The following is a 25,538-nucleotide window of genomic DNA, read 5'->3' on the forward strand; positions in this document are numbered from 1 at the left end:
TGTTTTTAATGCTGTTTTTGAATTTGCTTTGATTTTTGCAGTTGTTTTTTTGTGACTCCACATTATCATCATCCTAAAGAAAACATAAAACAATAATGGAAATTTAACATAGATAGATAAAAATTGGGTTGCCTCCCAATAAGCGCTTCTTTAATGTCAATAGTTTGACAGTGGGCTCTCATCCTCACAGATAATCAGAGCATGGTTGTGGCCTCTCAATACCAAACTTAGAGTTTGGTTGTGGCCTTCGAACACCAAACTTAGAGTTTGAATGTGGGGGCTTTGTTTGACTCTGTATTGAGAGAAGTTTTTCATGCTTCTTCTCCATGTGTACAAAAGGAGAACCTTGAGTCCTGAACACAAGGTAGTCCCCATTCAATTGAAGGACCAACTCTCCTCTGTCAACATCAATCACAGCTTTTGTTGTGGCTAGGAAAGGTCTGCCAAGAATGATGGATTCATCCTCATCCTTCTCAGTGTCTAGGATTATGAAATCAACAGGGATGTAAAGGCCTTCAACCTTTACTAGCACGTCCTCTACTAGTCCATAAGCCTGTTTCATTGATTTGTCTACCATCTCTAGTGAGATTCTTGCAGCTTGTACCTCAAAAATTCCTAGTTTCTCTATTACAGAGAGTGGCATGAGGTTAATACCTGACCCTAGGTCACACAGAGCCTTCTCAAAGGTCATGGTGCCTATGGTACAGGGTATTAAGAATTTACCAGGATCCTGTTTCTTTTGAGGTAAAGTGTGCTGAACCCAGGTATTCAGTTCATTAATGAGCAATGGAGGCTCATCCTCCCAAGTCTCATTACCAAATAGCCTGGCATTCAGCTTCATGATTGCTCCTAAATACTGGACAACTTGCCCTTCAGTAATGTCTTCATCTTCTTCAGAAGATGAATAGTCATCAGAGCTCATGAATAGTAAAATAAAATTCAATGGAATCTCTATGGTCTCTGTATGAGCCTCAAATTCCTTTGGTTCTTCATTAGGGTACTCCTTAATGGCCAGTGGACGTTCCTTGAGGTCTTCCTCACGGGGAATCACTGTCTTTTCACTCTCTCCAAGTTCGGCCATGTTGGTCACAGTTATGGCCTTGCACTCTCTTTTGGGATTCTCTTCTGTATTGCTTGGGAGAGTGCTAGGAGGAGTTTCAGTAACTCTTTTACTCAGATGACCCACTTGTGCCTCCAAGTTTCTGATGGAGGACCTTGTTTCATTCATGAAACTGAGAGTGGCCTTAGATAGATCAGAGACTATATTTGCCAAGCTAGATAGATTCTGCTCAGAATTCTCTATCTGTTGCTGAGAGGATGATAGAAAAGGCTTACCATTGCTAAACCTGTTTCTTCCACCATTATTATTGTTAAAGCCTTGTTGAGGCTTTTGTTGATCCTTCTATGAGAAATTTGGATGATTTCTCCATTAGGAATTATAGGTGTTTCCATAGGCTTCACCCATGTAATTCACCTCTGCCATTACAGGGTTTTCAGGATCATAAGCTTCTTCTTCAGAAGATGCTTCTTTAGTACTATTGGATGCATCTTGCAATCCATTCAGACTCTGAGAAATTATATTGACTTGCTGAGTCAATATTTTGTTCTGAGCCAATATGGCATTCAGAGCATCAATTTCAAGAACTCCTTTCTTCTGAGGCGTCCCATTATTCACAGGATTCCTTTCAGAGGTGTACATGAACTGGTTATTTGTAACCATTTCAATTAGTTCCTGAGCTTTTACAGGCGTTTTCTTCAGGTGAATAGATCCACCTGCAGAATAGTCCAATGACATCTTAGACAATTCAGACAGACCATCATAAAATATATTCAAGATGGTCCATTCTGAAAGCATATCAGAAGGACACTTTTTGGTCAGTTGCTTGTATCTTTTCCAAGCTTCATAGAGGGATTCACCTTCTTTCTGCCTAAAGGTTTGAACATCCACTCTAAGCTTGCTCATCTTTTGAGGAGGAAAGAATTTGGCTAAGAAAGCCGTGACCAGCTTATCCCAAGAGTTCAGACTATCTCTAGGTTGAGAGTCCAACCATATTCTAGCTCTGTCTCTTACAGCAAAAGGGAAAAGCATAAGCTTGTAGGCCTCGGGATCAACTCCATTGGTCTTAACAGTATCACAGATCTGCAAGAATTCAGTTAAGAACTGAAAAGGATCTTCTGATGGAAGTCCATAAAACTTGCAATTCTGTTGCATCAGAGAAACTAATTGAGGCTTAAGCTCAAAATTGTTTTCTCCAATGGCAGGGATTGAGATGCTTCTTCCATGGAAGTTGGGAGTTGGTGTAGTAAAATCACAAAGTACCTTTCTTGCATTGTTATTGTTGTTGGGTTTGGCCATTACTTCTTTTTCGAGATTCTCTGTAAGGTTTTCTTTGGATTGTTGTGCTTTAGCTTCTCTTAGCTTCTTCTTCAGAGTCCTTTCAGGTTCAGGGTCAGCTTCAACAAGAATATTCTTGTCCTTGCTCCTGCTCATATGAAAAAGAAGAGAACAGAAAAGAAGAAGAATCCTCTATGTCACAGTATAGAGATTCCTTTATGTGAGTAGAAGAAGAGAAGAATAGAAGAATAATGTAGAGAGAAGAGATGAAGAATTCGAACACAGAGAGGGAGAGAGGGTTCGAATTATAAGAAGAAGAGAAGAGTATTAGTGATTAAATAAATAAATAGAAGAAGATGAGAGAGAGTTTTCGAAAATAATTAAAAGGAAAAGGAAAATATTTTTGTTTTTATTTTAAAATTTAGTTAGAATTCGAAAATTAAGAGAAGAAATAAAATTAAAATTAAAATTTGAAATAATTAGTTAATTAAAAGAATTTTTGAAAAAAAAAGGTGAGGATTTTTCAAAAATTAGAGAGAGAAAATTAGTTAGGTGGTTTTGAAAAAGATTTTGAAATTAATTTTGAAAAGATAAGAAGTTAGAAAAAGATATTTTGAAATTAAAGTTTGAAAAAGATATGATTTGAAAAAGATATGTTTGAAAAGATATGATTGAAAGGATATGATTGAAATTTATTTTGAAAAAGATTTAATTTTTAAAATCAGAATTAATGACTTGACTCTCAAGAAATCAAAAGATATGATTCTAAAATTTAAAGTTTGAATCATTCGTAACAAGAAAGTAACAAACTTTGTTAGTATTAATTTCAAAAAATATGAGGTAAAAATAGGGAAAAAATTTTTGAAAAAGATTTTTGAAAATTTTTGAAAAACAAAGGAAAAAAATGAAAAAGATTTGATTTTGAAAAGATAAATTTTTGAAATTGAAATTTTGACTTGACTAACAAGAAATAACTTATTTTAAAAATTTTTGACTAAATCAACCCAAAGATTTCGAAATTCATGAGTGAAATAAGGAAAAGATATATATATATTTTTTTTGAATTTAACGAGGAAAGAGAAAAACCACAAAATGACTCAACATATAAAAATTTTGGATTAAAACAAATGATGCATGCAAGAACACTATGAATGTCAAGATGAACACCAAGAACACTTTGAAGATCATAATGAACATCAAAAACTTATTTTGAAAAATTTTCAAGAAAAGAAAAACATGCAAGACACCAAACTTAGAGATTTTTCATGTTTAGACACTATGAATTCAAAAATGCATATGAAAAACAACAAAAGATACAAAACAAGAAAATATGAAGATCAAACAAGGAGACTCGTTAAGAACAACTTGAAGATCATAAAGAATGCAATGCATGAATTTTCGAAATTTTTTTTAGAAAAAATTAAAACATGCAATTGACACCAAACTTAAAAATTGACACTAGACTTAAACAAGAAACACACAATATTTTTTTATTTTTATGATTTTATGATTTTTTTTATTTTTCGAAAATTATTTTGAAAAAAAACGAAAAAGAAGAAGAAAAAATTTGAAATATTTTTGAAAGCTTTTTAAAAATAAAATGAAAAGAAAATTACCTAATCTAAGCAACAAGATGAATCGTCAGTTGTCCAAACTCGAACAATCTCCGGCAACGGCGCCAAAAACTTGGTGCACGAAATTGTTATCAGTAGGCATGGCTTTAAAAACTTGGTGCACAATACCATGATTCACACGTCTCTTCACAACTTCGCACAGCTGACCAGCAAGTGCACTGGGTCGTCTAAGTAATACCTTACGTGAGTAAGGGTCGATTCCACGGAAATTGTCAGCTTGAAGCAAGCTATGGTCATCTTGTAAATCTCAGTCAGGTGAATTCAAATGGTTATGGAGTTTTGATAATTAAAAGATAGATAAACATAAAATAAAGATAGAGATACTTATGTAATTCATTAGTGGGAATTTCAGATAAGCGTATGGAGATGCGTTATTCCTTCTGAATCTCTGCTTTCCTACTGTCTTCATTCAATTATTCATACTCCTTTCCATGACAAGCTGTATGTTGGGGATCACCGTTGTCAATGGCTATCTCCCGTCCTCTCAGTGAAAATGGTCCTCTACGATTTCTGTACGACTAATCAACTGTCGGATTTCTCGTCACGCATGAAAAATACCAAGCACAGCTACCGTATGGCTAATCAGCTGTTGGTCCTCACTTGTGTTGGAATAGGATCCTGTGATCCTTTTGCGTCTGTCACTACGCCCAACAGTTATGAGTTTGAAGCTCGTCACAGTCATCCATTCCCAGATCCTACTCGGAATACCACAGACAAGGTTTAGACTTTCCAGATCTCAAGAATGCTGCCAATTGTTTCTAGCCTATACAACAAAGATTCTAATCACGGATTCAGATGCCCCATTATCAGAGGGGAGTCGATGTAAATCGTTGATTAGAAACCCAAGAGATATACACTCAAGCGATTGCAGATAGAATGGAAGTGGTTGTCAGGCACGCGTTCATGAGTGATAATGGTGATGAGTGTCACGGATCATCACATTCATCAGGTTGAAGTGCGAGTGAATATCTTAGAATAAGAATAAGCTTGAATTGAATAGAAGAACAATAGTACTTTGTATTAATACTCGAGGAACAGCAGAGCTCCACACCTTAATCTATGGGGTGTAGAAACTCCACCGTTGAAAATACATAAGTGATGAAGGTCCAGGCATGGCCGAATGGCCAGCCCCCATAAAAGTATAAGATAGCCTAAAACTGATCAAAGATCTAAATATGATCCAAAGATGTGAGTACAATAGTAAAAAGTCCTATTTATACTAAACTAGTTACTAGGGTTACAGAAATAAGTAAATGATGCAGAAATCCACTTCCGGGCCCACTTGGTGTGTGCTTGGGCTGAGCATTGAAGCTTTCATGTGTAGATACTTTTTTTGGAGTTAAACGTCAGCTTTTATGCCAGTTTGGGCATTTAACTCCAGCTTTTATCCTGTTTCTGGCGTTTAACGCCAGAATAGGGCAGGAAGTTGGCGTTTGAACGCCAGTTTGCGTCGTCAAAACTCCGGCAAAGTATGGACTATTATATATTTCTAGAAAGCCTAGGATGTCTACTTTCCAACGCAATTAAGAGCGCGCCAATTGGGCTTCTGTAGCCCCAAAAAATCAATTTCGAATGCAGGGAGGTCAGAATCCAATAGCATCTGCAGTCCTTTTTCAGCCTCTGAATCAGATTTTTGCTCAGGTCCCTTAATTTCAACCAGAAAATATTTGAAATCACATAAAAACACACAAACTCATAGTGAAGTACAGAAATGTGAATTTTGCTTAAAAACTAATAATTATTTACTAAAAACTAACTAAATCATACTAAAAATTACCTAAAAACAATGCCAAAAAGCGTATAAATTATCCGCTCATCACTTATCCCAACCAAATTATAGTGGAACACAAGATGAGGTAAAAATTTTGTATATCATTTTTTGATATTTTTTTAATTGTTCATTTTTCACACTTGTTTCCTAACTTTACTCAGGCACCACCACCACCACCAATAAAAAGGCCAGATAAATTATCAACCAAAAGGAGAAACTCACCACCACCAGTAACTGCTTCTGTTGATCCCATGCAAGGAGCAAGTGCAGCAACATCTTTTAGGTTGGCAAACTTTTTGAAGTTTGTTCCAACTTCAGGGTTTAAACCATTAAGAAAGAAAAACACTAAGTAATTAGATGTACTAGCTGCTGAAGTCTGATTGATTACATATGGAATTTGGGCACTAATTATTTTTTTTTTTTGTTATTTTCGTTCAAGAGTAGCACATAACCAGATTGTATGAATAATTTTTACTTTTGGTAGTTATAAACCTTTAAACTTGGAGTTCTTATTATATTCCTTTTTGGTGTTGTATTATGGTATTTATTAGGAGCTACTCCACTGACAGTGTTTGACAATGTGTTAATTATAATCAAAATATGGTTTTATCAATTTACTTGTTCTGTTCTATTTTTTCAGTTTCGTTATTATCTTTGTAAACTATTTAGTATTTACATAGACCACACTAATAATCCAAAGAGTGCCCATTCATTCATAAACAATACATAGTTGTTATATTTTTACAATCACAACTAGTACAACAACTAACAAGAAAAAAACCAAAAATCCTAACATTTGTATTACATATTTCTGGGTCTTTAATTCAGCCTCCAAATTGCCAATCCTCAATGCAAGACTCACGCTCATTTCTTCATTGTTATATGCTGTAGCTTCTTCAAAATTACCATTATCATCTTCCACAACGTATGTTCATTGAAAAAATTCACACCACCGTTTTTCACTATACTGTGAGCAGTAAATTTAAGGATTTAGGAGTTGACATTAAAAGCTGAACAAGAACTCTTAAAGACAAACTCACGTTGTAATTCGGACATCCGAAGAACGGATTGTTTGGGTGGGTATCCGTTCCAGACCATCAGAACACAGGGCGTTTCCCACACCCACAGTCTTCTGGCACTCGTGAGGCTCTGCTGCGACTAGGCATCCTTGTCGTCGATCGAATAGAACTTCCATCTCCCTCATTTGCACGTCCAACCATCGTTCCACCCAGCACAGCAACGACGAAGAAAACGAACAGGGAAGTGGTGTGCTACTCCATCAACAGTTAGGATTAAAAATGGGCTCAGGACCACATTGGGTTACAAACTTTCGATAGCCACGTCATTTAACCGTTAGACACTCCAGCATGGCAAAAAAATGCTATATCATTGTCGCCGGAAAGGAGTTTGGACGGAAAAGCGGGAAGGAATCAACTAAGTGCATTTTTTTTTCAATCTCGATGACATAAATAGTACAATTGAGAGTCACGGATTAAATCGGTACATTTTGTAAATTTCAGGACTACTTTGAGATTTAACTCTATCAAATCAATTATTATACATAAATTTAATGAATATTATATATTATATTATTAATTGATTAATTTTTAATACGTACCTAATACGATTATTTGTTATTTCACGTGACATACAAGTTATATGGGATATGACTTATGAGGTGTGATAGTTAGTGCGACTTATTAATTATTTAATTAGAGTGTAGGTGAGGGTGTGGCCTATGCAACCGTAACTTGAGTCTTGAGTGAGAGAGAGAGAGAGAGATGGAAACTATAAATAAATAGAAACTTGAAGAAAGAACGTGGTTCCATTATGCGTGAGAGAGAGAGAGAGAAAGAGAAATGGCATCATCATCAGGTAGATGTTATTGGTACATGAACGTGGTTCCATTGTGTGCAATGGTGGCAGTTGAATGCTTCAGCGTTGTTTCCAGCGTTCTATTCAAAGCAGCCACTCAGAAAGGCTTGAGTTACTATGTTTTCATTGCTTATTCCTATGCCATCTCCACCTTTATTCTTCTTCTGCCTTTTCTCTTCATCTTCTTCACCACCAGGTTCATCTATCAACTCTCTTTCATCAATTATTATTATCATTGTGTGCTTTAAGATTTGAAAAAATCTAAGAACCAATATTTTTATTAAAATTTTATCCGTACTTATTTAATAAAAAAAGTGAATAATCACATACTATTAAATATAATTTCACACAACTAAAATTATTAATAATAATTAATTAATAACTACAAATTACAAAATTTCCTAATCCCTAACATTCCTCTCATGATTTAATTTACTCAATGGCGCAGGTCAAGTGGATTGCCCACATTTAAAGCCTCATTGGTCGGTAGGATTTTTCTTCTTGGAGTCATTGGGTAACAATATTTAATTTACAATCCTTTTCCTTGCAAGAATGGTTCCTATTGTCTCTTTCTTTTTCCACTCGGCAACATAACATACTCAACAACAAACACTACATATGAACTGAATTAAAAGGTTGGAAAATGTTACAACTTAGCTTACTCCCTCCATGAATATATGCCTGTTTATTTTAAAGTTAATGAGTTTCTGCAATTTTAAAATGTTAATGTAGTACAGTGTTAGTTATTAGTTCTTTTCAACTGTACCTAACATTGATAATCTCTTTCAACTTATTTTATTAAGAATCTCTTTTTTCAAAACAATATGCTCCTTCGTTCTAGTTCCAAATAAGGATGTCAAAACCCGTAAAAAATGGAACGCCTTGACTCGATCCGCCTAAATAAAAATGCCTAAAATTCTAATTTATTCTGGTTTATAGAGAATTAAGCATATCAATCCGGTTATGTAATTAATAAGGATTCTATCAGTGCCAATTCCTGTTTATGATACAATATTTTTTTTATGATTGTGTCTTATATTTTTTAAATATGTCTCTTTATACATGTGTTTTTTAGTAGAAATATCTTTGATATTAATTATTATTAGCAATAAGTTGAAATATAATATATTAGTATCCTATACTTTTTCTAAGCATATTGACGAATTAATTTGTCTACTTTTCTTTTAATAAAAATAATAGATCAAAGAATTTTGTAATTTGTAATTATTAATTAGCCATTATTAATATTTTTAATATTCTAAAATTATATCTAATAATGTAAAATTACTTTTTTTTATTGATTTAATAAAAACATTTTGAGTTTAAATAAATTTAAGTGAATGCATACATAGATTTATTCTTATTAATTATCCTATTCTTATAGGAGTATTTATTTTTTCCTGCTTATGCTCTCACCTTTAATTCATTTAATGAGGTTATTAGTTGGATAAATTTAATTAGTATTCTCTAAAGAATAATGCTAAAAAGCTAACATTATAATACTTAATTTCATTCAATATTATATTAAGTTTTCAAATAAATTTAATATAAAATTTATTAAAAATATAATTTTGTTGAGTTTGAATTTTAAATGATGGTTTTAATTGAATTTTGTATATTCTTATTTTTATGAGGTTCAATTTTTTTATATTAAATATTAATTGTAAAGACCTTTTTTCTTTAATAGTTTTAAAATAACAATTATTTGAATAATTTTTTTAAAATAAAATAAAAAATATATTATTTTTCTAAACAAATAAATCTATTATTATTCTCCGAGGACAAATTTGCCGTGCAGACAGGCTACCTTCGTCTTTTAATCATAGCAAAGATCAGTGTCCAATCATAATTTCACTCTAACATGTATGCAATGTCACAAACTTAAATTCAGTGCGTTTGAGATATTTTTTAGGTTTAGTTTGGTAAAATTTTTTGAAAAGATGTTTGTATTTTTTAAAAATTTAAATTCTTTATTTTGTGTTTGACAAATAAAAAAGATCATGTATTTATGCTTACAGTTCTTAAAAGATTGAGGTATTTTTGAAAGTACTTAGGATAGAACTTTTTAAAGTTGGTTTGTGCTTTTTAAAATTTAAAAGTCTAATATAACCTCATATATTAACTAATTTTTAAATTTAATACTTGCATTTATGCCTATTATAATATTTTTAAATTTTAAAAGCTATTTTACTAAATACAATTGATATTGCTTATGTTTATTAAAAACTATTTTTGATTTGATTTAACAAACATAAATATTACAATTTTTAAAAAGTCATCTTTTAAAAATTAATTTTTATAAGCTACTTTTAAAAAGTAAAAATTTTAACAAAGTAAACCTTAATCTCTTTGAAAAAACACACCAGATATAATTCCTTTTTGTCCGCAAGATCCGAGAATCCTAAACAAAAATTGAGATCATAAAATCAGATAACATCAATAATCTAAATTTTGAACATATTAAAGATATAACAACTTAAATAAGTTGTATTCTCATTCAGTTAAATTTGTCGGACAATATAGTAGTCAATCCGATCTCGTTTATAAATCATATCCTAACAAATTTAATTTTACGCCATTAAACTACACCACAATCAATAAATAAATTAGAATAAATGATTTTCAACTAAACAAACTTCTTATCAAACATATTAGAATTCTAATTAATCTCCAATCATGTCATAAATTAAACTGAATAAAGTTTTGCTATAACTTTATAATTCTTTGACCTACTCTAACATATAACACAACTAAAGTTAAAATAAATATAATACTATTTACTCTAACTAACATAATAATGTTCTCTAAATTAACTATGTAATTGTGATATAGTAAGTAAAACTACTTTAAAACTAAATAAAATAATATTGTATGAAATAAACTTTAACAGAAATAGAAAGATAAAATTATCTGAAAGTGACGAATACCAAACACAAAAAGTCATGTACTATAGAAACGGACAATATAACTGAAATTTAATGTAATTGACAAAGAAGAGAAGAAAGGATTATAAAATGGTAAAAAAGTGAAAACCGAAGGGAACCACGACTTATACAGCGTCAAAATTCTCGTATATAATGTCTATCCTCTTATATAATATCTGTTTTATTTGTTTGGGGAAATAATATATTTTTATTTTTAGAAAAAATCCATTATTTAAAACTAGAATGAGTATAAGTTTTAGATTCCCTAGATTTTAATAATTTTAATAATTTCCTTAATATGCATAGTCAAATCTTAAAGGACAGGTTTTTCAAATGGATGAACTGTAATTTGACTTAATTTTATTACGAATGTTTATATAAGTATATATATTATAAATAGTTTTTACACCTTCATGTTTGGTGTGAATAATATACACATTAAATTACTATTACAATTTTATGAGTATAAAAATAAAATCAAATTCACCATGTGCATATTTTTACTCTGTTTCTTTTTTATGTCATTGTGAAAATTTAGAACACAAATGGATATCAAGGTATATTCAAATACTTTGATAGCTAATGATGTATCAAATTTTCATAGTAACATTTAATTATCATTTAACTAGTGATATATATATACAGGTACATGATTAAATTAATGTTGCTGGTATTTGATGTGGCAGGTTTGTATTTCAACTTATTGGATATAAAGGACTTGAGTTTAGTTCACCTACTCTCGCTTCTGCTCTCAGTAACCTTGTACCCGCTTTTACTTACGTACTCGCTATTTTATTCAGGTAATTTTTGTTCAATTCTCCTTCAACATCATAATACTTTGCAAGTCAAGAGAGCTAAGGAATTATTATATATTCTCATGAAATATACTTGTCACATAGTTATAGCTAGAAATTGAAACGATCTCATCCACTTCAACCTATTGGGTTATTAGATTTTTTTTTTTTTTCGTTAAACACAAAACTCATCGCAACAATATGAAACAAAGAAATAAAATAAGAACCACAAAAACTAAAATTTAAATCCTTTAAAGTTTGAATTTCACTTTAAAGAATAAAGTGTGATTTCTCACCATTGATTTCATAAGTAAGATCAAGAATAAATATAAAAGAGAAACTATTTAAGGATAGAAGATCACACTTTACTTTCTAAAATAAAATTCAAACTTGAGAGGATCTAAATCTCAAAAACTAACTACAAACCCCAATTCCTATGTCACTATTTCAACTACATCAGACTTAACTAAGTTAACTAACAGATTTCTCTATAAACTTTCATTTTCTTGCACTACAAGCTAACTGTACTACTCACTCTATCATGTCTTCACGTTTTAATCAAGATATAATATTTTATATTCTACTAAACCACTAGGCTGTATTTAAAAGAGAGATTGAGACTGATACTGATACTGAGAGACTAAAATGAAAAGACTGAGATTGAATTAAATTTCTATATTGTATTTAGTATAAAATATATTGAATTAAATAATGTCTCAATATTATATTTAATTTAAAATAAATATAGAGATTGAATGATAGATTTGGAATTTAAAAAATTAAATAAAAATATTTTTGATAAAAAATATTATTAAAGTTTTAATCTCTGTGTTCAAAATTTTAGTCCTCTGTTTTCTCACTTTCGGGAGATATTGAAGGGAGTGACGGAAACTAAAATTTTAGTTCTAATTTCTAACCAGCAAAAAGAATACTGAGGCTCAATCTTCCGGTCTCAGTCTCAATCCTCCTAATTAAACACTACTTTAAAAATTTAAATGAATTTTATTTTTTGATCTGGTTTATTAATAATAAAAAATCTATAACTAATTTGCTATTATTTGTCTTTCTTCTTTTCCTTTTCATCTACAAAAAGAAAAAGACAGTATTATTACTAAAAAGAAATGCACATTTACCTTAACCTTTGTGAATTATTATTCTCATGAGTAACTGAAGGATGGAAAAAGCAACATTGAAAAGCTCGAGCACTCAGGCCAAAATAATAGGTTCAATTGTATCAATCATTGGTGCCCTTGTAGTAACGCTCTACAAGGGCCCTATTGTGTTATCTGCTTCTGCTTCTTCATCATCACTACTCAGCTCATCGTCTTCACAAGGGGATTGGGTTCTTGGGGCCTTCTTACTTGCTGCTTCATACACTTTACCTCCACTTTGGTTTATTGTACAGGTAAATTAAACTAAATCTCAGTAAATCTCTCTAAATTCATCCTCACAAAATTTCATTATATTTAACAAATTATTTTTTAATTACATATTAGTTTTTAATATTTTAAAATATTAAACATGTTAATCGCTTTTAACAAAATAATAAATTAAATCAGTCTATAATACTTTTTCTAAAAAAGGTGAAAAATTAATCATTAATTTCTTTAAAAATAGGCAATTAAAAAATAGTTTTGTTTATTATTTTTATCAATTTTTTATAATTATAGTTTTATCATTGTGATTTTATTCTTAAAGATTTTATAGAAAAAATTAAAATTTAATTAGACTTTCATAACTTATTTTTTTATATTTAATTTATTATCAAATTATTAAATAAAATATAAAAATATTAAATTTTGTATTTCTATCTTTTATATTTTATTCTCAGTGTTATTTGTGAATATCATCATTATAAGTGCATAAAATTTAAATTTAGAGTAATACTCTAAATAATTTCTTCAAAATTTAGAGAACAGTTTATTCTTTAACAAATTTTTACTATTAAATTGGTTTATAATCTTTTATACTGTTAGAAAAAGTAATCACGTGAGAATTTTTTTTAGACACTAATAAAATTCGTCTATACAAAGAAACTAATATAAAAAATTTTAAAAACTTTAGAAACTTTCAGATATTTTTCAAATAACAATGAGAATTAATTTGACTAAATAACTAGCATCTAACAAAAAAAACTTGATATGAAACTAATTTATGCAACATAATAGAAGATTTGAAAATAATATCAGTAATCAAAACTTGTTTGGAAATAAAAATTCTTGAGCACTGGGTTAGCATATACTCTAAAATTTTTTGAGTCAAAGTCAGATTTTCCACAATTTAATGTCCTTTTATTTTTTCCCTCAATAGACGCAAGTTATGGAACAATATCCGGTAGAACTTGTTGTGGTGTTTTTATACAACGTGTGCGGGACTCTTATATCTGCGCCAGCATGCATACTTGTTGAATCAAGCTTCAGTGTTTGGAGGCTGAAACTTGACATAACATTATTGGCGGTTATATTCTCAGTAAGAAAGTTCAAATCAAGTAAGCTATTATTGAAAGGAAAATATTGAAATGTGAATTGTGCAATTTAATTTATTATGTGTAGGGATTTTGTGGGTGCCTGGTGAGTGTGGTTCATACATGGGCAATACATCTTAAAGGCCCTGTTTATGTATCAAGTTTCAAGCCTCTATCAGTTGTCATAGCTGCTGCAATGAGTGTTATATTCCTTGGTGATGCTTTGTATATTGGAAGGTACAAAATTTGAGCTTCACAAGTTTTTTTTTATCTCTATAAAATAAGAAATTTAGTTTTGGTTTTAAAATATGAAGAAATCTGCTTAGAAGTTAATATTGTTCAGCCACATTGCAGCCAACATTTAATATAAATGAAAAATATCCGAAAATTTTTAAAGTAAGAAGATATAAGAAGATGATCTTTTGATGTATGATTTAATGATCTCTGTGTTATTAGTGCAAGTAATGTTTTGAGGTATTTTGTGTTTTATTGTTTTCTTTTGCTTTCTTTTTGTAGTGGATTAATTTTTTGAGTTATAATACCTTGTGTCGAATATGTGTAAATTATCAAAAAAAAAATTCTGAAATTTAATTAAAAAATATTTAAAATTTAATAAATGTTATAAGAACATTTTAAAATAATAGAAAAGAAATATTAGAAAACTAACAGAATTTATTATTTTGACTATTAATTATTAATATTTAAAAATGTGTTAAAAATATATTGTTAAATTATTAGACTAACAAAATTAAATTAATAGCTAAAGTTAATAACTAAAAATAATAAATTCTGCTGATCATCTAATATTTTTCAATAAAAAATATCATAAACACAAGATTTAATCCAAAAAGGTAAAAATTTATGGAAAAAGTGCACTTACTTCTTGATGTTGATATTATTTGCTCAGATATTTTTTGAAATTTTAATTGTTGATTGTTCCATATTTGCAGTGTTATTGGAGCAGGGATACTATCAATTGGATTTTATGCTGTTTTATGGGGAAAAGCAAAATCATCAGCAGAATTGAGTGAAGAGTATTGCTTGAATAGAAAGCTTACATGCAATAGTACAACTCCTTTATTGAATAATCAACAAGGAAAGCAGAGTTTTCCTATATAATTCCATTAATAAGATTGTTCTATATACAATTAAAACATCAGAAAATGTAAATACAACACAGTCCTCTATATTATATTGACTCTGTTAAGATCATGTTTAAAAGTAATTTATTAGCTAGAATAATACGTTGTTAACTTGTATAAATAAGTCATTTTCATTTTATTTTTGATTCGTCTATATTTTTGCACCAGTTTTTGTATTCTTGTGTGCTTGTTATCTTTTCCCTCGTCCATGTTGATGGTAATCAATACTTAACAAAAGGGATTGAATTTTGTCTTTTTTTTTTATTTTACTTGTAATTTTGCATTTTGTTGATGAAATATGAGAGAGATTTTAGTTTTGTCTCTTGACTCATTAGGAGTCAGAATAGTATTATTTACAAAGAGTGTTGTGATAAAACGAAGTTTAGTAAATATTTTAAGAAATATTTTGTTTTTGTCTCTTTTAGTGCAGAACCAAAAATAAAGAAGAGAATAGAGAATGATATACAGATGTATCTTGGTTCGGTTACCCAGTGTAATGTAGCCTACATCCAGTCTCTACTATCACAATAATAATAAAATTTTACTATCTTTTTAATAGATTACAAATACCAATTCTCCCTAGGATATGTCCTATTCTTATATGGGACAAGTCCAGATTCTAACACAACCTGAACTTGACTCACCCTAACTTTCAACTACAAAGTGCTGACCCAACTTGTAAGGAAATTCCCTTACGATCATGACCACAAAACAGAAACACATACAAAGGATTTCTGAAATAACTTAGACTTTTTTTCCAAGTCTAGCTCTATGCCTTTTTTTACTCATTAGTTTTTCTTACAAATCTCACCATGTTTGTCTTTTATCAATGAAACTCAAACATACTAAACTGAGAAAAAAATACAAAATAAAAATCATGAAGGAGAAGAATAGAACAACTCAGTGAGCTATGAGAATCAAAACTTGTGCTCTCACTCCTTACTCCAATCATTGGCCGTTCACCCTTATTATAGAAGAGTGAAGCTTCCTAGGCTTGAATCTTGCTTCAGCACATGTTGGTTTTTCTTCTCCCAATATCAGAATCAGCAGCGGCTTTCACATGGGTAAAAGAGAGCAGAAGCAGTGACATGCAACCATACCTTTCTCTTTCATCCTTTTTCTTCATGCTTCTTAAATATGGACCGTACTTTCTTTCTTTGGCCTCAAGTTTGTTTTTAGACCGTAGATCTATAGTAGAGTACCATTGACTTCAATTTCTTCATTGTTTCTGGAATGGTAGTTGTGACTCAGAGGATTTCTTCAACATTCTTTGTTGAAGCACAAATGTGAAAAATACTTTTTTTTTATCTTTTGTTTGGATGAAATTTACCTTTTGCTGTAGTCTTTCTTCTTTCTTTTCTTGCTTGAGAATGGAAACAACCTTTTTATTCTTGACTGTATCTTAGCTCTAGAAAATTTTTTTCTTTCTTCTTGATTTAGAGATGATGTGATGTTAAAGAAAGAGAAGAGAGAGAAGAGAGAATTTTTAGTTTGGTGGGTGAAGGAAGTGTATTTCAAATGAAATGGAATCTCATTACTTAGTTAGCAACTAAGTTGAGGGTGTGAATTTAGGTAAGGCCACCAATTGGGCTTGATTTTGGCCAATGAATTTTTATTCTTTTATTTTGCTAAGGGCCCATTTTTGTTTCATATGAGAATCATTTGAGGTGGAGATAAGTGAACATTGGACCTTGAATGTGTGTATTTGAGCCAAATTTAGTTTGGGCTTAATTTCATGTTTCTTAGGCCAGTTTTAATTTGGTTTAATTTCTGTGCACTAAACCAAACAACATTATACAAATAATTGATAATTAACCCAAAAATATTTAATTATTATTTTAATCATGGTTTAGTTCACTAAACTCAACAATCTCTCCCTTAATCTCTTAATGACAAACATTATTAAAATAAATTAAAAGAAAGGAAAAGGAGTTTTAGAAACTTTTCTTTAATGCTTCCTTTGACATGAAGCTCCCTTTTTTTTTTTGGTCTTCAAGCTCTTCCTGAATGTTTGTATTTTATAACTTGATACCATCAAACTTTTCACAAGAATAATATCAAACATCCAATAATTTTTAAACAGCTAAAACTTAGAGAACCTATTTGATTATATATCAAGGCTAAAATTCTCATCAGCCATCCTTGAAGCTAGCAAAAATCAGAGCTAGTTCAATCACAAATTTTAAAAAATTTAGACACTAAGTTCTATACACAACCATATTAAGCCGCAAATTTTAAAGCACAAAATCAAATTATAAGCAGCATTAATGCATCATCTAAACATAGACCAAAGCATCAATCATTTCTTAAGTTCCAAACAATTCATCACAAGTTTAAAATAGGGTTCAAATCAGAAGCAGCCACTTTTAATTTCAAAAACATAAAATTTTCAATTCAAAACAGAGAAGAGGCCATTTATTCAAAATAAAGAGGCAGCCATTTTCAATTTTATTTTTCTTTCATTCTCCCCCTTTGACAGATATAACAGAGGCAGCCTATATTCAATTCATTTTATTTTTCTCCCTTTTGTTATCAAAAAAAGAACCTGTAGAAAAGCAAAGTAACAAGCATACCAAAAGAGTAAGCTAAGCAATCTTGTTAATTAACATGGTGAAAAGTCTAGATTTGTTATAGTTATCCTAAAAAAAATATTCAAAACAGTATCTAAAAGACAAAAAATAAAAGGAGTGTTTCAGTAAGATAAGAGTTCAAAGAGTAGAATCAAAACATTAAACTTTAGCAGCAGCATCAGGAGACATATACTAGACATTAGAGCCTTTGTCCTTAGTTTTCAAGTTCTCTTTCTCTGACTCAGACAATACTTGTCAAGGTATTTTAAAAGTATTTCAACTCTACTTTGAGATTTTTGCAGTGATTTCTCATTTTGGATTGTAAGTTTCCAAAATTGTTGGCTGGAATTGACCATCTGTTTAGTTAGATTAACAAATTCTTCAAGCACATCTTTAACAATTTCATTAATCAAGTATTTATATGAGCTGAAAGTGCTTGCAACCGAATGAGGAGGGAGGCTTTCATCTTTTATTTCTTCTATGACTGTATCCTTGGTGGCCTTAGAGCTTTTTTCTTTAGATTGCTTCACTACACCACCACCCTTAAGTGATGAAATTTTGTTCTCCTCGAACTCTTTGCTTAGATCAACACCAAAATACTCAAAGATACATGTCAAAAATATTCCATATGGAAGTGAAATATTTTTATCATTTTTAATGTAATTAAACATGTGGTGCATCATTAGATAAGTAAAAGATATTTAAATTTTGTTGAGAATGGCATATAAGACCAAGGTATCACAGAGGGTGACCCTTTGGTAAAAATCACTTTTGAGCAGCAAGATACGTGTGATGATATGGTGAAATTGTAAACGGGAAGGACCTAGGACTCTATAAGTGGGAGTGACACCATCTACGAGGGAGATGTTCTCATATATGTTGTCCAGAACATCTTGGTGAGAAACTCCAAGATGATTATCCCACTTTTCAAAGATGTAGGCATTGACTCCGACATCTGTGTAAGCAAGGGATTTACGGATATTTTCATGATTTAAAAGTATTTGACAGCCTTTAACATGGGAGTGAACACAACCATCACTATATTGCATATTTGCATAAAATTTTCTGACCAAGTTGGGATAAACAGCAACAGGTTTACAGATTTCAAATAGCCTTTCCCAATCTAAAGCTCGAAAATTTTCAACAAAGTTTATTCTTTTTTCAGCCAATGAATTAAAATCAACAACATACGAAGAATATAGAGATCTTTTTGAGAAAACGTCTCTGTAAAATTTAAAGTACATGCAAGAAGAAAATCTTAGAAGATCAAAATGGGCTTTGAATGCAACAGAATCTGGGTAAATAGGTTCTTTGACAAAGTGAAAAAAAGGTCTTTTGTTACCTTTAGATGGTTGTGAGGAAGGGGTTGGGTGTCCTGGAGGACGAAAAGTCGAGCGAGGAGGAGGAGAAGATGCGGTTTTTCTTCTGTCATGGCCCTTTTGACTTTTGCTACTTTAGCCTTCGAAGAGCCAGTCTCTTGTGTAGCTGATGAAGGTCTGGGTTTGTAGTTTTGGTTCTCGCCATTTCCTTTAGAGATTGAGAGGAGTGCGAGGAGGATGAGTGTGAGTGTATGTGGATATGAGTATGAGATTGAGGACTGAAAGGAGGAGGATTACAAGGAGAACAAATTGTTCCTGTTTCTCTACGAGTTGCAACTTTTTTTCTCATCATGAAAGAAAATTAAAAAAGGATAGAAGTAAGAGAGAGAAACAGAGTGGAGTAATGAAAAAGATGAGAAATTATCAAATCAAAAACTGCTTTAAATGCTTAGAGTTTTTTTGAAAACCGCATTAAGAAATGAAGAAATCTTTTATTCAAATGATTTTGAAATTTAAAATCGATGCAGGCAATTTTGAAAAGACATATAAAAAGATTTTGAAAAGTAACTGACTGACTTGACTTAAATTATTACAAAATTAAATATTCTCTTTTTATGTTGATGATCAAAATAAGCAAGAGGCCCACTTCATAAAATAACATATATTTTTCTTGGGCCCAGTGGTGGTGTTAAGGAAACATACAAAGCCACCTTAGATTTGGTTCATGTTCAAATTCATAGTAATTCTTAACTCATTGTCTGAACTTCATGAAACCTAGAGGGAGTTATCATGTAACATCCTAAGTTAATATTCTACCTTTAAAGGCCTTTAAGTAGGGTGTCACACTTAATATGAAAAAGCAAAGAACTAAATCGTTAGTTAAGAAAAGAAGGAAAACACGCGCGAAACCTTGGGTGGAAATCGAGTAGTACTAAAAGGATGAAATTGAACAAAACTCAAAGAGGTTCAAGCAAACATAAAAGAATTTCCATGAACATGGTTTTAAAGGAGATAGTGCTTAAAGGTAACTATGACGAAAAGGAAACTAATGCATCCTAACTAGTTTCATCGAAGAAACTTCCATCCTTGTGTCATATCCTATCCTTGGCTCGGGTTATCGGATTCCTCTTCCTCGGTTTCGGAATCAGACTCGAGGTGTACCACCTTAGATGACCGCTTCTTAGATGCTGAAGCGTTCCTGTCTAGGAAGGTTACGACGGGCAGCTGGGGTTCTTCTTCCACGAACTCTCGATCTAAGTAGATAGTTTGGAGCACGGTAGTAGTGGCCGCAACTACCCACGCGTGCTTCGAGGGGTCATACTCAGAAGTTACCTTCGGAGGACACTGCAGTCGTCTCTATCCGTTGTGCCATGTTCCTCTGGAGACAGTATGGGAAAAAAAAGGAGTAAGAACCTAACGTCTCAGTAGGAGTGCTATGCAACACCTCCATATCTATCTCCAGCCCACGTGCGGAATTTTTAAAAAAAAGCGTATAACGTGGCATGTAATATGTATCTTTCTTGTAAAACATGTGTGCAAAAAGAGAAAGCATATAGGGAAAACAGAAGGATAACATCCTAAGTAACATCAACATAATCATACATAAATCTGAGAAGAACTAAGAATCAAACTTTCATTCATGTTTTCTTCTTTCTTAACTTTTAACTTTTATGGAAGGTATTGAGCTCAAACCGGTATAAATGAGAGTCCCCTTCCCTTACCGAAGGTTCTTATCTCGAGTGTCTTGGCGATCTCCTTCCCTTACCGAAGGATCATCTCGATCGATCACCCTCCCTTACCGAGGGATCATCTCGATATCTTGTCTTTGGGGGTCACCTTCCCTTACCGAAGGATCACTCCCTCAGTTCAATTTACAATCAAGGTTATTTAGACATACACAAGAAAAGAGTTATATCAACAAAGATATCTTATTATATAACATTGATGGGAGTTCCCTTCCCTTACCGAAGGTTCCCAAAGGTTTTCCGATCACCTTCCCTTACCGAAGGATCATCTCGATTCGATCACCTTCCCTTACCGAAGGATCATCTCGATTATCTTGTCTTTGGGGGTCACCTTCCCTTACCGAAGGATCATTCCCTCAGTTTAATTAACAAGTAGGGTTATTTAGGCATATACAAGAATAGATCATGCAAGAGGAGAGACATATACCATGATAAAATAAGCATGTTGAATAAGACTTTACAAGAAAGTAGGTACTCTTTTCCCTAGAGGAGTATTAATAATATAAAATAAATGTACATTATAAAATATAGAATAATTTAAATAGTTGAATAAAATAGTTATAAGAGAGCATGTACTCTTTAACTCAAGGAAATATTAGTATTAATCTAATGGTATAAAAGTCAATATAATTTCATGTAATAAAATGGGGGATATTAATTAGCTGAATAAAATAATTATAAAGAAACATGTACTCTTGACCCTAAGAAGATATTAATGATATAATGTATAAAATATAATCTAAGTGCATATAAGAAAGTGGGTATTTGAAATACTTGGATTAGATATTATAAGAAGCATGTACCCTTGATCTTTAAAATAAAGGAGCAATAATAACATAATGATATAAGGGGTAACATGGATGCACATAATAGAATAAGGTATGTTAAATAATTGAATTAAAATATTATAAATAATAATATAACCATGTAAGAGATCACACATATGCCTATATGTTGAACAAGACATAAAAAGGCATGTACTCCCGGCCCTAAGGGAATATTAATACAATAATATAGGATATTGAATAAGCAGTATAAGAGGGCATGTACTCTCGCCCTAAAGGGGATATTAACAACATAATTATATGAAAGATGCACAAAATGGGTATAGTAAATAATTTAATTAAAATATCATAAATAATAGCCATGTAAGAGATCACACATATGCTTATATGATGTACAAGACATAAGATGGCATGTACTCCCGGCCCTAAGGGAATATTAATACAATAATATAGGATATTGAATAAGCAGTATAAGAGGGCATGTACTCTCGTCCTAAAGGGAATATTAACAACATAATTATATGAAAGATGTACAAAATGGGTATAGTAAATAATTGAATGATTCAAGAAGACGTGAATGACATGGTGAAAAGACATGCTCAACATGAATGAAAGGTGAGTGAAAGAAATTTAATGTCATGATAACATTCGTGAACGGAAGAAAGTAATAAGATAACAATGAAACATAACACATGCCAAGCATTTTAAAGAACATAATTTCCTACTCTTTTTCCTAACGCTTCTTCGAGCTTGCCTCTTGTGTTTGCCCACGGAATATTATTTCTTTGTAGAGAGAGAAGGGAGAGGATTAGTGTTTGAGAGGAGTGATTTTCTACCTATGGGTGCTCCCCTATTTATATACGTTTGAGGATGGGGTGGTTGGGATATTTTAAATTTCAAACTGAGGGTAGTTACTAGGTTCCTATCCAAAATTTCAAAAATTCTAATCTTATCTCCTAACCGATTTTCAAACTTCGAAGTTTAATTTTGTTTCTAGAAGGGGTGGTTGTTACATATCATCTGCCCAATTTGATCTTCCTGCGAAATAAGAGACAAAAACAACCAGAAAATTGTTAATCAATTTCAGTTCAAGAATTCAGAATTAACAATCCCTAAAGCAGTTTTCAATTTACAGAATCTATCTTCACATAGAGGTTTAGTGAAGATATCTACCAATTGATCCTCAGATTTTACAAATTGAATGTCAATTGTACCCTTTTACACATGTTCTCTTATTGAATGAAAACTAACTTCAATGTGCTTAGTTCTTGAGCGCAAAACAGGATTTTAGAGATATTTATGGCACTCAAATTATCACAAAATAGAGGAATACTATTGACTTGTAATTCGTAATCATCAAGTTGTGTTTTAAGCCATATTAATTAAGAACAACAAGAAGAAGTTGAGATATATTCAGCCTCAGCCATTGATAAAGCAATAATAGCTTGCTTCTTGCTTGACCACACATTCAGAGATTGTCCAAAAAAGTAACATATTCCAGAAGTACTTCTCCTATCAACACGATCTCTAACAAAATCTGCATCATAATACCCAACTATACAAAATTCGTCAGTTTTAAGATACCAAAGACCAAAATTAGCCGTGCCTTTGATGTATCTAATGATCCTTTTCATAGCCAAAAGATGTGATTCTTTTGGGTGGGATTGAAATCTATAACACACACCCACACTTTGAACAATATCCGGTTTAGAGGATGTTAGATACATGAGAGATCTTATCATTGCTTTATACTTTGTTTCATCAACATCTTTCCTATTTTCATCCTTTTCAAGTTTAGAATTTGGATGCATCAAAGTACTCATTGGTTTGGGATTTTCTAAACCAAATTTTTTTACTAACTCCTTGGCATATTTACCTTGGTGTACAAAAATTCTACTAGGAGTTTGTTTGATTTGGAGTCCTAAGAAGAATGTGAGTTCTTCCATCGTACTCGTATCAAACTCACTAGTCATTAATTTTCCAAATTCTTCACACAAGATTTCATTTGCCGATCCAAACACAATGTCATCCACATAAACTTGAACAAGTATGAAATGATTAGATTCTTTAATGAACAAAATAGTATCTGTAGTGCCCTTTGAAAATTATTTTTCAACAAGAAATAGCTAAGCCCTTCATACCAAGTTCTTGGAACTTGTCTCAAACCATAAAGAGCTTTTGAAAGTTTAAATACATGGTTTGAAAAATTTTTATTTTCAAAACTGGGGGGTTGAGCTATGTATATCTCTCTATCAATAAAACCATTCAAAAAGGCACACTTAACATCCATTTGAAAGAGTTTAAATCCTTTATGAGCAGCATAGGCAAACAATAATCTTATTGCTTCCATTCTAGCTACCGGAGCAAATGACTCGTCAAAGTCAATTCTCTCCTCTTGGCCATACACTTGAGCTACTAATCTAGGTTTATTTCTAACAACACTACCATCCCCACCCAATTTATTTCTAAAGATCCACTTGGTATCCGTTACCTTCTTACCATTTAGATAAGGTACTAGAGTCCAAACCTCATTTTTATCAAATTGGACCAATTCTTCGTCTATTGTCTTTATCCAAGAGGGATCTTTAAGTGCTTCTTTAACAGTTTTGGATTCCATTTGTGATATAAGAGCGAAGTTATTGAGTTCAGCTCTTTTTCTACTTGAGGATCTTGTGGTAACTTCATGAGAGGGATCTCCAATGATGAATTCATGAGGATAGTTCTTCAAGAACTTCCATTCTCTTGGCTTTGGTGAGGTGACTTTAGATAAAACCTAATTCAATTATGCATTGTTCACATTATCAGAGTTTTTTGCTTCAGTAGGAGACAAAATAGAATCGTCTCCTACATTTTGATCTGCAGAATCAGAGATAGCATTTTTTAAAGAGGGTTTTGATTTATCTTCTTCTTGAATCTTTTGAGAACTCAATTCAGCTTCAGTTCCTGCATCATTTTCTTTAATAACACTTAAAATGGTATTAGAATCATAAAAAGAGACATGTATGGACTCCTCTATTATTTTATGTTCTTTGAGATAAACCCTATAAACTTTACTAGTGGTTGAATAACCAACAAAGATACCTTCATAAGATTTTGGATCAAAATTTTTAAGATTGTTAACGATTAAATTTCTGCCAGTAAAGAAATTCACAAATATAATCGCGTTGTAAGTATAGTTTCTAAACCAACTGAGAATCCTTTCGTGCAAAAATTTTGGTTGTCACAAGTAACAAAACCCAATAAAATTTATAACCGAAGTATTTAAATCTCGGGTCGTCTTCTCAAGGAATTGCAGGGAGGTGTGTTTTATTATTGGTTATGAAAAACATATTTTTGGATTTTTGAAAGGTTTGAATAAGAGAAATAAATTGCAGGTCACTGCAAAGTCACGCAGAAGCATCGTCCACGCGTTAGCGTGGATTGGGTTTTTGCCAGGTCACGCATCCACGTGATCCACGCGTTCGCGTCGCATGACTTTGGGCAGATATGGCAAATTACATATCGTTGTGAAGCCCCGGACGTTAGCTTTCCAACGCAACTGGAACCGCGTCATTTGGACCAGTGTATCTCAAGTTATGGTCGATTTAGTATCAGAAGGTCAGGCTGGACAATTTTAGCAGTTTCTTCAGTTTCTTGTATTCCTTCCACTTTTGCATGCTTTCTTTCCATCCTCTAAGCCATTCCTACCCTGTAATCCCTGAAATTACTTAATGCATATATCACGGCATCTAATGGTAATAAGAGAGGATTAATATTAGTAAATATAAGGCCAAAGAAGCATATTTTCAATCATAACACAAAATTAGGAAGGAAAACGTAAAACCATGCAATTAGTATGAATAAGTGAGTAAAGAGTTGATATAAATCACTCAATTTAGCACAATATAAACAATAAAATAGTGATTTATCAATTGTCTTTAGTATTTAACACAAAATATTTACATCCAAAAACATAAAAATACTTAAGATTGGGTGGTACTCCTTTCCAAAGCTCATATGGTATTTTCTTTAAGATTTTTCTAATGATGGTTCAGTTTAGAATGTAACAAGCTATATTCACAGCTTCAGGCTAAAGAAATTTTGGAATTTTATTTTCACAAAGCATGCCCTAACCATTTCTTGAAGATTTCTATTTCTCCTTTCAACAACCCTATTTTGTTGAGGTGTTCTAGGACATGAA

The 25,538-nt window shown here is 31.7% G+C and overlaps 1 protein-coding gene and 1 non-coding gene across 2 annotated transcripts; both read left to right on the plus strand.

Annotated features, from left to right (window-relative positions):
• Positions 1-1,849: 1,849 nt before the first annotated feature.
• Positions 1,850-1,957, plus strand: LOC130938319 (small nucleolar RNA R71). Its single transcript, XR_009069489.1, has one exon. It is a non-coding gene; the product is annotated as a small nucleolar RNA R71 (small nucleolar RNA).
• Positions 1,958-7,502: 5,545 nt separating this feature from the next.
• Positions 7,503-15,074, plus strand: LOC130933165 (WAT1-related protein At4g15540-like). Its single transcript, XM_057862710.1, has 7 exons — positions 7,503-7,811; positions 8,064-8,129; positions 11,226-11,339; positions 12,507-12,738; positions 13,644-13,802; positions 13,886-14,034; positions 14,748-15,074. The coding sequence occupies exons 1-7, from the start codon at positions 7,600-7,602 to the stop codon at positions 14,914-14,916; spliced, it is 1,101 nt and encodes a 366-aa protein (XP_057718693.1). The 5' UTR covers positions 7,503-7,599; the 3' UTR covers positions 14,917-15,074.
• Positions 15,075-25,538: the final 10,464 nt, after the last annotated feature.

The sequence above is a fragment of the Arachis stenosperma genome, chromosome 6 (genome assembly GCF_014773155.1).
Source record: "Arachis stenosperma cultivar V10309 chromosome 6, arast.V10309.gnm1.PFL2, whole genome shotgun sequence".
Lineage (NCBI taxonomy): Eukaryota > Viridiplantae > Streptophyta > Magnoliopsida > Fabales > Fabaceae > Arachis > Arachis stenosperma.

What these genes read in the sequence shown, in the direction of transcription:
- LOC130933165 (XM_057862710.1), top strand. Translation starts at nt 7,600, where the DNA reads ATGGCATCATCATCAGGTAGATGTTATTGGTACATGAACGTGGTTCCA. An exon ending in GTACTCGCTATTTTATTCAG is followed by an intron (nt 11,340 to 12,506) that starts GTAATTTTTGTT and finishes GAGTAACTGAAG; the next exon opens with GATGGAAAAAGCAACATTGA. An exon ending in CACTTTGGTTTATTGTACAG is followed by an intron (nt 12,739 to 13,643) that starts GTAAATTAAACT and finishes TTCCCTCAATAG; the next exon opens with ACGCAAGTTATGGAACAATA.